Here is a 13825-nt window from a genome sequence, read left to right as displayed (position 1 = left end):
GTTCTGAACCTGAATAACACAGTGTTAGCCATCTAGCTATTAGTAACCTCCTAGTTTCTCTGTAACTGAAGAAAAATGTGTTATATGTGATGCTTTGCCACACTAACTGCACCTCCCTTTTCAAGGTCCTAGATCTGCCCATGGCTGCACTACTGCAGGAATAGATTAAATTTAGGTGGGATCACCTGTCATATATGCCGATGTAATTTCTATCAGGTTGGTTTACAAAATAAATTTCACAGTGTCAGCTGTGAACAGATGTGCAGCTATGATGGGTAGTACATGTGATCTTGTAGCAGCAAGTAGTACTACTGCTCTAGCTGCAGATTCTAGACGGTGTTCAAGGGTAGCTCTATGTAGAGTTTCACATTGTTTATTACCTGACTACTTTATTTCATCAGCTTTTAGAGCTCTGGTGCTCAGGACACCACCTATCACCTGGATTTCTGTCCATACTTTTGTTCACAAAGGAGATTCTATGAACAAAGATAAAATATGCAAAATAGATTCCACGAAGGGGGCACAATAAAATGCAACCTAATATATAACACATCACACTTTTATTGGTGACTGAGCAATCTTCAATGGGAAGCACAACTTACCAGCTTGATATGTTCCCGCTTCTGGTACTTTTCACTGTAATACTGTTCTTGTCGGAGATTGAGCAACTGCTGCTGTTGCTTGTCCTTCAGTTCTATTAACTTCTGGGTCATTTCTGAGTCAAGTGCAGCCAGCTCTTGTTCAATAGAAGAACTGTGATCTGGGCTGCCAGTGTCACATCTACAAAAGACACACAGATCAGCTGTAGCTTGTTCACTACATACAGTTTATCTTATTCCTTTTAATTTTTAAAATTTTTTAAAACTTCTTTAATTTTGGGGTGGTTGTAGCCCCAAAAGAATGTACAAATCTCCCAGCACTGTAGTTCTGTCAATGACATGATCTAGTACATTCAGGCTGTTCACAGATGTAACTTTAAACTATTTTTTAAAGGGGAGGGAAGACTTGCCTTTTGGGAGCACACATCAGCTGTTCAAGCTTAGCTGTTTTAAACCTGAAATAAATAGTTTTAAAATTGCATCACTTTAGCTCTACTTACTAGGTGGACAAGCATAACATTTCCACTGGTATAATTTCATACTGGAATAACTATTCTGTCTGTCCAAACCCTTAAAGAAAGGTATTTTCCTCCTCTTTTTTTTATGCAGACTAAAACATCTAGTAATAAAATGATGATGGCTGTAGTTTTTAAATCAAATCTGAACAAACTGCAGCATAGTGGGAAAATATGTCTCCGCATAAACAATTAGAGATTCCTACTGTGGCTTCTAAATCCACATTTAGGCACTTAGATTAAGTGGCATGATTTTGAAAATAGCTCAGTCCACTGTGGAAACAACTAGAGCTTCTGGGTGCTAAATACTTTTGGAAATCAATCATATATTACGGTTGATATGGGTTTTTTTAGCCATGAGAGTTCAGCAAATTTTTGAGAAGAAAAGGGATTTTGGTAATATCCTTTAATGCACTATATAGTTGTCACACACATTAGACAAGCTTTGAGGCACAACATGAAAGACATCACCAAAGTCTCTGAAAATCACGTAACTTTTTAGAGGCATAACTAGTGATTGAACAGTCTAACTTTATGCCTGCATTTATAAAAGCTTTGCCAGTTTTTCTTTAAAGCATCTAGGAACATCACTTCATCTGCTATCTGGCTCCTTCCTCTAAGGTGGCTATGTACAGTGAGGCTGGGTGTGCATTTGTGCAAAAGTATTTAACAGGCTGCAGAACTGTAAAATGTGGACTCCAGGGAAAAACAGAAGGGAACATGAGCTTAAAAAAGGCTGCCCATGGAAGCAAAGGAAAAATAAAATATTTGAAAAACAAACTCAGTAAGAATGGGAAATATTTGGCCTGGTGAAAGTTAAACAAACAGGAGTTGTGAAAACTAAGGAGAAGGGAGCAGTGAACAGTGCTTGTGAGCGAGATGAACAACTCAAAAATGTTAATGGATTGTGCTAAAATACAAATCCAAGGCAAAAAATATTACATATATATAGCATTACAGCAGAACCCATAATGTGAGAAAGCTGCTGCTCTACTCAGGTGTTAAATTAGTTGCTTAGGAAATGCTGTTTAAGATGACAGAATTTTAAAGACCTGAAATGAGAGCTGAACCTGCAGAAACAAACAAGTTTTCCATTCAGCAATTCAAATGCAGAAAACCAAAAACTGTAGAGTTCTTGCTATGCTGTGTGTCTTCCTTTTTGCTTTGAATTAGAGTGACTTCACTGAAGTCAATGAGCCGGAAGGATTTATACCAGCTTAGGATCTTGATCATTGTTGCTGGCTTTATACTCCCTGTCTCTCTCTCTTGCACTCTCTTTGGCAATCCCTCATAGTCAAGGATGATTATTTTCCACAATTGTCTTATCTGTAGGGACCTGCTTAAATTGTTGGTTTACAAATTTTGCAGAAACTGCAAAAAATGGTAGTTTTCATGATCACTGTGAAAAATGGCTTCTCTCACAATGTTGCACTGAATCACCTGAAAAAAGAAAAGTTTACCGGAAAGTGCAGCAATCCCTGCAACCATAGAGCATGTGGTTTGAGAGAGGGCTACTGAGACGCTGAGCTAGTGATGCAGACTCAGTGAAGGCTCCAATCAGACAAGTGAATGGGTTTCAACGATAACTTTTAAGAAGTCAGATGCAGTGCTGCAGCAAGGCTGCAGTTTGAGATGATATGTGAAAAGAAATCCAAGAAAGCTAAACACATTTCAGCTCAGGGTTGTATAAGGCAGTTCCCTGCAGGAGCTTTGCATGCAGATGGTTGTAAATTGTTTTGTTCATCATGCAACGTGACTCCAAATGTATCAAGGAAAAACAGCATGGATCAGCATTTAGAGTTTGAATCGCATAGAAAGCAAAAGTTTGCTGCACAAGCTGAAGATCAGAGCAAGAAACAAGCAACTATGTTCTCAGTCTTTAAATGAACCATCGAAAGCAGTCTGACATGCAGAGAGGCTACATTCATGTTAGTGGAGGCATTCATGGCCGCCAAACATTCCTCTGGAGAAAACTGATAGCCCTAAATTAAGGGACTATTTGAACAAAGACATGCCAAATGCGGGTAGTTTCTCATGTATGAACAAGCTTTGGGGGGTTACCTACCATGAGTAATTGGTTTGCATATTCAGTCTATAAAATTTGCATAGGCAGATTATGAATTAATTTCAGTTGTACCAAAAGAAGCAACAAATGCCCAAAATAATTCTTCTGCACATTTTATTTGTACCTGGAAACTGGACAGACTGCAGTTTGCCTGTTTTTCAAAAAGAACTGGTTCACCTTGAGTCTATTGATTTTTCCACCATGGCACAAACTGTAGTGAAAGCTGCTGTAAACTACAACTTAGAATTTAATAAGATCTCAACATTTCTGTCTGATAATGCAATGCATATGAGCGAAGCTTTCTTTAATGTGCTCCATGGAACGATGCCCAATGCAATTTATGTCACCCGCAATGCACACATCCTTTCTTTAGTAAGTGACATCTGCTGCACACGTTTTTCTGATGTGGGTAGTTTGGTTTCCTCTTCTAAGAAAAATGTTCAAACAAGGTCCAGGCTATAAGCCTCAATAAAGCCTCCTTTGCCAATCTAAGTGGGGATCTACATGCAACTAACTGTGTCATTTCCACCAGAGCCAGTGCTTACAAGGTAGAATTCGCAGTTTAACACAGTTCATTACCATGCAAGGAATATGAAGTAATACCAGCAATTTGTGCACAAGGAACTTGAAATCAAACCCAACACAGAGTGCATGCTTAAACCACTTGATTTCTTAAGACAGGGCTGATCAAATGAAGCTTGAAGATCAATGAAGATCAAGTTATGTTTGTGGCTGAAAAAGTGATCCAGTCCACTGAGCTTCTAATGAAGTTTGAAAGTTGGCGGGCTTTGATCCATCAAGCAGAAAACAAGCTGATGGATTTGATAAGTTGGGTCGAAGACATGGCAACTTTCAAACTGTCAACATGAAAACCAGCTGAGACAAGAACTGTTCCAGGCAATAGCTGTGAAGCTGAATCAGTACTACAAGTACGATCAGTCAGAGACAGAGCATGTCAGCTGCAACTGCTGGTGGATGCTGCATGCTAGTGTTTAACAGCTAATATGAATTGTTTCTATCAATGTTGGCATTATTTAGTATTATTAAACATTTTGTAGCATGCTAATAATATACTATGATATTAGTTACTATTCATACTGGGTGCATCTAAACATGCACATTTATTAGGTAGAAGTAAACTAATTTACTCCGCAGCAAGATAGTATTTGTAAATACAAGTACTATCTTTCTGTGGAGTAAAAAGTTCTGTAGAAGCGCATGTGTAGATGCAGGAGGGGCTTTTTCCCTTTTTCTTCAGCCATTCCCTCTGCAGGATATTGAGCTGCCCTGGGCTGGCAGGCTGACCTCTGGGGCCCTCTACCAGCGGGGATTGCTCCATGCTGGTTCCACATGCTGCATCTGAATAAACTGCGGCGCTTGTTGCTCAGGAGTAAATTGCTTGTTCAAACTGCATTCCTTGGAGCAATAAACTCCAGAGAAATAAACTCTGCAGCTTATTCAGGCACCGTAATAGCATGTGTAGACATGCCCATTATGTATAAATTTATATTCATAATATGTATCAATTTGCACCCCCCCAACACACACACAGCGTTTTTTACTAGTAAATGCAGTCCTCCTTTATGTACCATTGTATTTTTTAATTGTTCCCTCTCACAATGAAGACTTACAAGAACTCATTTGTATATTAATTTGCAAAAAGAGTTTAGGAGAAGAAAATCTGCTTTGAATAAATAAAACTGAACCTTCCCTCAAAAGATTGAAACCAAAAGAGCTTCCAAGGTTCTGGATGATGTTTATTTCTGTCTTTCCCCAGATTTTCTGGATTTTCTGTGTTTAGTTATATAATAAGCATGTATATGGCACTGTTCATTAAAACACTCAGACAGGAATCACATGGTTTAGACTGAAAGAAAAAAAAAACCCTTCCTGAATAGGCGGTTGGGAATCCCTGCTTATTTGATATGATCTTAAAAAGTTATACTGCTCTGAGTGAGAAAACAGATCTAGAAAATGTCAAGATGGAGGGAGAGTCCCTCTAGTGCTTTCTGAATGAGACCAGGGGAAATGTACTTGATGAGAGTGAATTCACCATAAAATGAGATAAGAACTTGCTACTAGGAATGCTTTGCCCATAACTTCACAGAGCTCCACCTTTGGTACAGTTCAGTGAAGTACTGTTGATAAGCATAGTTAGATCACAAAGGAAGACTTTGGACATGGGTTGGAATATAAAGCCCAATGAAGCAGCATGGGAAAATTCTCACATGGGATTTTCCAAAACAAGAGAGTATTGGTGATCTTCTGGGAAAGTCTGTTTTTGTGAGATTAGCAGGGCAATTTTCAGACAAAGTTCAGGTACATTTTCCATTAATTAGCATTTATTCCAGGCCAAAACTCAAAACACCATTTTCAGTGAGAAGGATTGACGCCAAGGTATAATGTAAGCATTCTAGAGGAACTCCACAAAAAAAAACAAAGGCCCATAAAAACAGCACTGTTTTTTTGGTTCATGCTGTTTATCCTAACAATTACTTTTTTTAAGGAAAACTTATCATGGTATTTGAGCCTTATTAAAGACATATTGGCCACATCCCCATGAGCAGGAACGTGAGGTCTGTGGCACCTCAAAGCCTTTTTGAGGCACCCCAAAACACATGTGGCACTTGTGATTCTGTTCCCTACACTGCATATTTGCAGCACAGTGGCAAAATTAGATACTGGGAAATCCTAGCATCTAAAGAACACACAGCAAAAAAAAAAAAAAAAATTGGGCCAGCACACATGGTTGCAGTGTGTGCCACCCAAAACCAGAGCCTGGCTGGCCAGAGCCACATTCCAGCTGCCAGCCGAGCTCCGTGTGCCCAGATCACTGCCATGACAGCCCTAAGAGGCCCCCACGACTCCAGGTGCTGGCTCCAACCTCCCGTACTTCACCTGGGGCAATTTGCCACTTGTCAGAACACATGTGCAGGGGCATGCCTGGGGACACAAATATGTCCCCAGTGAAATGTATGTTCACTACTGTGGGGACATGCCCACTTAATCCAATGTTTTCAATAATACTCACCAATTTTGTAAGTGTCAGCTTTCTGGTGCCAAACTCCAGGACAATTTGTGATTCTCAAAGGAGCTGGGGGTGGTCCCAGGGAGGATATGGTACATGGGTGTACTTGCACACCTCCTCCCCCCCACCTTTGATTCCTGCTTCTCCCATTGTTTAAAACCAACTGCCTGACAGTGGCAGCAGCATTTCTATTCAGGCAGCAGCAAGAATGTCAAATTAATTCATGGCTCATTAAAATCTAACTGATCCATTCTAAACTCTTCATTCTACAGTTGCTAATGGCCCTCTCTCTTTTTTAACGATCTTGTTCTACTAATCAAGCTAGCCTTTCCGCTGTAATTCTGCAGTCTGTTAGTTGCTCTTGGTAATGTATTTCCTATTTCACAGCCCTATAAACTGTTTTTAACTCATACCAATAGTTATATATGTTTTTGCTTTGATCCTAAAGTCAATATAGCCCTAGGCCCCTAGCATATCAAGTAACGCTTCTAGTTTCTTTTTAACTGGAGAAAAAATATGGGTTGCATTATGTGGAATGATGAATCACAACACCTGCACCCCCCCTATTCCAAATCCTAGATCTGCCTATGATTAGTCCTCACCACTTCTGAAAAGCTGGCGCAATTAAGCCATATTTTCATAGACATGTATGTGTTTAAAAATACATCCGCACATCTAATGAGATTTTCAAAAATACCTAAAGCAAGGTAGGTGCCTCACAGTGAATGAGAGATAGGCATGTAACTTGCTTTATTGCTTGGCACATATGTGAATTTTCGATACCTAAAAGTCTTTAAAAGTCTAACCCAAGTTTTAGCTCAATCCAGGCACTCAAAATTCATATATTTCTGACAGTGTCTCTGTGGCAGAGCACCTTTGGGGCCAGTCACTTTAAGGGCTTTGAGTGGCTTGTAAGCACAGGGCAGCTGGCAGGTGCAGGCCAGTCTTGATGGGGTGGTCATGTGATTGCAGGAGGGCCGCGTGATTGGAAGAAGGGGTGGAGCAGCCTCCATTTTAGATCCAAGCCCTCTGGAATAACACCACCCGGCTGAGCTACTGCTCAGAACATCCTCAGAGGTAAAGGCAGGAGCTCTGGGGATGGCAAGAGGCTCCTGGGCCTGGGTATAACCAAAAACTACACCCTGCTGGTGAAGGATGGCCTGATAAGATTGCTCGAGGAGGGGCAGTTCCCCTGAAATGCCAGGCCAGGTGCCTCCCCAGTGAAAGGCAGGTAGGGACACCTTACAACCACAACCTGGTGGGAAACCCTGATGTAGGGCCAGGCATGTCTCCAGACACCTGAGCCCCAGAGGCCCCAGCGAGGGGGGCAAAGAGATAAAGTGGCCCCATTGAGAGGACAGAAGTGTGTGGTGGCCTGCACAGAGTAGGGTGCATTGTTGTGGCCTGAAGGACTGTGCACTGGGGGTGCAGAATAGGGTTGCAAGGGTCATCTGAAGGGCTGCACCAGGGGTGTGTTGAGTAGGGCTGTAGAGGCAGCCTGAAAGGCAGCACACAGGCCAACCCCTATAAGTATGTGAAACTGTCTGGCAGGGGGTTAGGGGCAGAGTCAGCCTAGTGTGAGGCACAAGACTAGTGCCATGTAGAGTACGGTTGCTTGAGTGACCTGAAGGGCTATGTATGGGCTGGGCAGAACAAGAGTAGTTAAACCTGATGGCCCAAGGAGCAAGGCAGGTTGAGAGTGGCCCAGTGAGGGGCAATATGAAAGAGGCCCTGTGAGGGGGGGTGGTATGAAAAAGACCCTGTGAAGAGCAGAGTGAATGAGCTGAGTGGTAGAGGTACAAGGGGCAGAGTTTGGCTTGGCCACAGGCTGGAGCTACCATCAACTTATGATGCCATTTGTGAGGCACAGGACATGGTATAGGGGCGGTATGGAGCCATGTGTAATGTCCCAGGCATCCAGGAATAAGATGGGCATCCTCCCGCACCTTACATCCATTTTATTAACCAGCAAGTCGTGGCAGGAAACAAGGGCAGACTGCCCTAGACAGAGGGGCGGGCTGACATTAAGATCTGGTGGTGACATGGCCCCCTGTCACAGTCACTCATATCTCTACAATACATGCAAAACTGCAGTTACTGTGTTTTGGACTTTTGAACCACAGAGTAGGCAGATATTCTTCCTGAATACTTTGTGCTATCAATAGAGTAAATTTAATAAACACTAATATCTTTATTACCTGTTTCAGATAAAAGTGCTAATGATAAAGGAGAGTGCAATCCAAACACAGAGCTGTAGCACTGAACAGGACAGATGTGCTAACCAAACAAAACCATTTATTGGACCAAACTAAGCTATTGTTGGAAAAAAATAAGGCCTATCTCTAAACATCAGCCCAAAATATTAAGAAGTTAAGAATATCTAACTGAAAATATCACTCTGTATTAAGTTTACTTATGACAGCATTAAAACACCAATTCAGTAAAGCCCTCAGGTGCATATGTGAGTCCCTCCCCTGGCTTTAACTTTACTGAACCAGGGCCTAATTCTACATACGAATGCAAAACTGACTGCCCCTGGATATTTTATTTTGTGTCACTTTATGAAACAGGGACAGCTAATAAAGCAATTTTGTAATTTTCCAGACAAACAGCAACTACAATGGTCAGAGAGACACAAAAACTGCCTTTTTCCTAGGATACAGCAACTGATTAAAAGCCTTCAGCTTGAAATAATAATACACTTACAAAGCTGAACATCCCTACATATATATTCTTTTTAAAATTCAAAATCAGACTTTTTCACCATCACTTTATCATTTTCATCTGAAAAAATCACACCTTCAAAATCATATTGACAGCTCAGTTTAACAATATATAGCTGAACATTTTTTGCCAGAAACTATGGAAGATTTATGGTTACATGCTAACATAACAAAAAAACTATTTACTGAAAGGTAAGTGGCTTCATTTATTTCAACAAGAAGACAAATCCAAATAAAAGAGAAGAAAATCTTTACTTTGCTTTGTCTCTTGATATTTTTGTCTTACACATTGGGACTGGACAATATAATACTTTACCGGTTACTGCATTACACATTTGACAACCAGTGATTAAGATAATTTTATAGACTCAGACTTAGAACTTGACAATCTGAAAACGAGTGACAGTCTAAGTCAGCTGAAACAACTGAAAAAATACTTGAGAAATGCTAAATGATAAAACATATCTACCAGTGCAAATGAGGCTGTTAGGAAGGACAAGTACTTTCTAGGGGGTGACAGAAGTACAGTTCCCTAGTCTAACTCTTGGCACTTAACAGAAGGCACCATATGTTAGACCAACCCTTCTGACCCAACAGATGTTAGCTGTTCCTGCATCTCCACCCCCCCCCACCCTCCCAGCTCCAGTGCTGTCTCAGGTTGGGAAGGGGAGAAGGCATGGGAGGGCACACAGGGGGGTGTAGATTGGAGCACCTCACCTTGGGTGGGCTCCAATCCACCTGCCCCTCCTTCTAGTGCAGCTGGGCGAACCCCAGAATGGACCTCCCACCCTTGCCTTCTCCCCCTCCCATCCTGAGACAGCACCAGGGATGGGGCTGGAGCAGACAGAAGTTAATGAAGGTGCTCCACTTTAGAGAGCCTTCATTTGAACCCTCACATACTGACGGTTAATTTGTCACATGATTGGAGTGCTCTGCAGCATAGCTGTTTTGTTTGGGCATGGTTGTAGAGTGCTTTCAAGGGGCCAATCATACAACAAATGTAATTTCTGTCTGTGCCTTCTATGTCAGGAAATGGGCTGGTACCAATTACTTCCTGGTTAGAGACAGAGGGGAGAATCAAGGATTGTAATTCTTTGAGTTGCAACTTGACCCCTCATCTGATCCTTATTTGGACCTTTTAGTAGCTCCAAAATCAAGCTCCTCACATACTGTTTGTAAAAAACGAAATCAAGAACAGTTTCACTTGGTATCACCATAAGATGTGAAGAAAAGTTGGTTTTTCACTTCCCAAATGCCACATACCCATACACAACAAAAAATACATACAAGCTATCTGGCATATAAAATTGTGACAGCCTTATTCAACTGCAGGCAGAGAGGTAACACTTCACTGGGAGGCCTTTATTGGTGTAAACTCCAGCTCCATTTCAAGATCTCTTGACTGCAATGAATTACACAGCCCTATTTTTTACATGGACTTTTTAACAAAATCTCCACATCCTTGTTATTGTCACCTCTCAAAACTTAATGGATAAAAGTCTTTTGTGTTAAAGACAAGGAAGCTGCATTCAGCGTACCTTTTCTTGCTATCCCTTCTGGCTGTCTTTTCTAAGACTGCCCTGCGCCGCAGGTAGTCATTCTGGATTTCGTTATACTTTGCAGTGTGCTCCTTGATAAGATCGGTGGTTTTCTTGTGGTGTCTCTTTACAAGGTCCTTCATTTCTTTGTAGTGCTTCTTCTGTAGTTTAACAAATGATTTCTGTTGCTTTAGCTCCTCAATAGTCTGAGCTTCTACTTCTGCAACAATAACCACAGAAGCAGCTTCATTTTTCTTTACTCAAAATCACACATGAGTACGATATTCAAATTCCTACTAGCAGGGCATGAAATTAAGTCCTTTTCTTTAATACTGACAGTCAAAATCTACTAGCTTAAGATGAATTAAGTGCTTTCAATTATAGTGAGAGGCTTTTCACTGGAAATAAACTAATGAGTCTGAAAATATATGTTACATGTAATCAGTTATAAAGGCTTGGAAGTAGGGTGCTAAATAAGAGGAGTACGACATTCAGCAAGGGAAAATTGACTTATTTTTCATTTCCCCTAACACATTTTCAGGCTCAGAGGATTCTCATGCATCCCACACCACTACCCAAAGTTCTCTCCAGTATTTCCCCCACATCTGGGTGTTGCAGGTGGAAATCTGACTTGATGCCATTAAGAAGCTGAGCCAATACCAATGTTCAACCAGGTCTGATAAAATACAGGTGGTTTATTTTAGCATTAAAACATTTGCTATTGATTCAGGAATCAATCAGCCTCAGGTCCTGCACCAGATGTTCCCAAACTAGGGAGTGCAATCCGAGATAGGGCTGTAGCACTTAATGAATGGGGTTGTGAGACCCACAGAAATTCAGACTTCGACCAGAAGTGGGGTCACAGACTAGCTGAAGGAGGGGTTGTAAGCCCAGAAGGGGGTTTCTACAGAAAAAGATTGGGAACTGCTGCCATATAATGCCCTTCCTTTTTGTACTTCCCACTTTCATTTGTGCATTATCTTCAATTTGGCTTCAGTAATTGAAAGTCTTGATGTAATGAAAGTGTCAGTATTTTCACCTCCATGATGGGGTTAAAGTTGGTTTCCATGAGAAGTTTTGATTAACCTGGTGGCAATCATGTGTGACCTTTTGCTAACACTAGGCACATCCAAGAATTACATTTAGATTGCCATAGTACGATCTAAATGCCACAGTGTCTAAGTGTTCCAGGACTTAGGTAGCTCTAAAAATGGCATGACTGATATCAAGTTAGTTCACCTTAGAGGTGAGCTAACTTTAGATCAGCCTGGGGTTAATCTGATATAATTAAACTGGTCTAGTGAATGTCTGCATACATTCACAGCACAGGCCTGCATCTGGGAAAGCCCAGCCACTTGCCAGAGCCCCAGGGCTGTTTTAAGGCCTCCGACCAGGGTATTTTACCCCTTCAGCCCACCCAGTTACCCTTTCCCCTGGGCCAGGCAGGTCACCCTCCACCCACCAATGCCTCCCTCAGACCTTCCACCCGAATCCCACCAGCCTCCCACCACCCCACTGACTTGCTTACTTCTGGCTGCCCATGTTTCCTCCCTGCAAGCAGCAAACATATGCACATGAAGGACACAGCTCAGGTTTGGGCAGGTTAAACTAAGCCTCCTGCAAACACTAAATGGCAAAAGTGATGGACCTGTGCTGGTGAGAGTACCAGAAAGGGATTTAAAAAGGAACTTCCTTTTAGGCACCCAATGCTTTCGTGGAACTCAATGGCCAAGATCCCATCAACTTCAAAGCCATATAACTATGCTGAAAGGGACAAAAAACTGGCATATACATTTGCTATTCTGCCAATAATCTTTCTGTGATCCCAAACCATAGAATGCATTCAGCATATGCAACTGTGTGACATCTCTATATTTATTACCTGTTAGGACACTCTGAATAAGATCTTCTGTTTTTGCAGGTGCTTTCACAGAACCTGGAAGTAAAAGATACCATTGATTCCAGTTCTTGTTAAAGAGATGACCACGTGTGTTGCCTACAGATAACAGGAAATTCTATATACCATATCTAAAAAATTCTGCAGTTCACATGGAGTATACTATTGTGGGAAATATGTTTCTTAGGAGTTCTTTACACTAGTTAGAATACCAGCATGATAGGCAACACAAAAAGAAAAAACCCAAATGCTCCACCTTACTCATAAAGGTGATGCAGCTGATTTCATTCATGTGAGTAAGGTAGGCAAGATTTGGCCCACTGTTATTATAACTGCATTACTTTATGTGACAGCTCAAAATCCCTTAAAATGAGCCTTTCAAATGAATGAGAGCTGGAACAGCCTCATGATGAACACTGCATAGTAGTACACTTGAATGCACCATAGTTTTAATGTTTTTTTTTATCTAAAAAAATATATCAAAATTAAAGCACCCAGGCACCCATATTCTGATACTAAATTTTAAATATACAATGAAGTATAACTGTACTATAAAAGTAATTTAAGAGCTCACTGCTCTTGGAAATAATAACTGGTCATGTAAACTATCTTGTTCATAATGGCAGTTTTTGAACTACACCGCAGAATACATATAGACTTTTTCAAAACTCATGGAAAAGTTCTGTGCTTGACTATATGCTCCCTTAGTCATTAAAATACATGTCCTCTCTATTTATACCCTTCTCTGTGTGTGAAAATTGCTTCTCAAGTAGCAAGGGCACAGAGCCATACCAATAAAAGTGAATCTGTGGGCACTGATTTGATAGTAAAATTGTTTGGGAGGCCCTGGGAAAGGGGTAAAAATATGCATTTTCATTGGGAATATTTTTAAATATATCTGCTTTGCAATAAAGATGGGCTTGTGGATAAACAACATACAGAAAATAGAGTCTCTGCCATGAAGAAACTGCAATTAATGAGAGCCAGAGGCATGAACATATTAAATACTTTTAGACTAGAGGACTGGTCAATTTTGCAAATCCAGATGTTGGGATAACAAACTCAATTGCAAAAGAAGTGCAGGATTATATGAAGAATACAGGAGGAATATGAAGAAAGGGAGGTTTGCCTTTTATTGCAAAGCTAAGAGACCATTCTACCTTTATGCTTAAAACTGTAGAGCCAGGCACCGAAAAATACTCACTATGCAGTATTGATATCAGGTTTTCTGGAGCGCAGCTCCAGTTTAGAAACGCATTTGAAGATGACCAGATTTCTCACAACTTCATGGCTCCCACTGTTCTCAAGATCTAACTCCACAGAATCAATGGAAGGTTCTCGTCATTGTCAAAACCTGGCCTATTATGTCTATGCATTGTATTGGAATCAAAGATTCACAAGCAAAGTCCAAAAATAGCCTTCCTATTATATTCTGCTGATTCCCACTCCAAGATTCTTAA

At 40.9% G+C, this 13825-nt stretch overlaps 1 protein-coding gene across 5 annotated transcripts in view; it reads right to left on the bottom strand.

The window, feature by feature from the left end:
* Nucleotides 1–13825, bottom strand: part of PLCB1 (phospholipase C beta 1) — a 740315-nt gene that overhangs the window by 125230 nt on the left and 601260 nt on the right. For 4 of the 5 annotated variants that reach the window (XM_019549091.1, XM_019549092.1, XM_019549090.1 and 1 more), the window contains 3 exons: nucleotides 12351–12404; nucleotides 10469–10688; nucleotides 603–780 (listed from right to left, as the gene is read on the bottom strand). In XM_019549091.1, coding sequence (XP_019404636.1) covers nucleotides 603–780; nucleotides 10469–10688; nucleotides 12351–12404 — 452 coding nt within the window. Of the gene's footprint in view, nucleotides 1–602; nucleotides 781–972; nucleotides 1055–10468; nucleotides 10689–12350; nucleotides 12405–13825 lie in introns of those variants that run through there. The other variant, XM_019549094.1, reaches the window with a different exon arrangement.

This window comes from Crocodylus porosus, unplaced genomic scaffold (assembly GCF_001723895.1).
Source record: "Crocodylus porosus isolate Cpor-Errol unplaced genomic scaffold, CroPor_comp1, whole genome shotgun sequence".
Classification (NCBI taxonomy): Eukaryota; Metazoa; Chordata; order Crocodylia; family Crocodylidae; genus Crocodylus; species Crocodylus porosus.
Note: the sequence above shows the minus strand (reverse complement) of the source record. Positions and strands in the feature narration are given on the sequence as shown.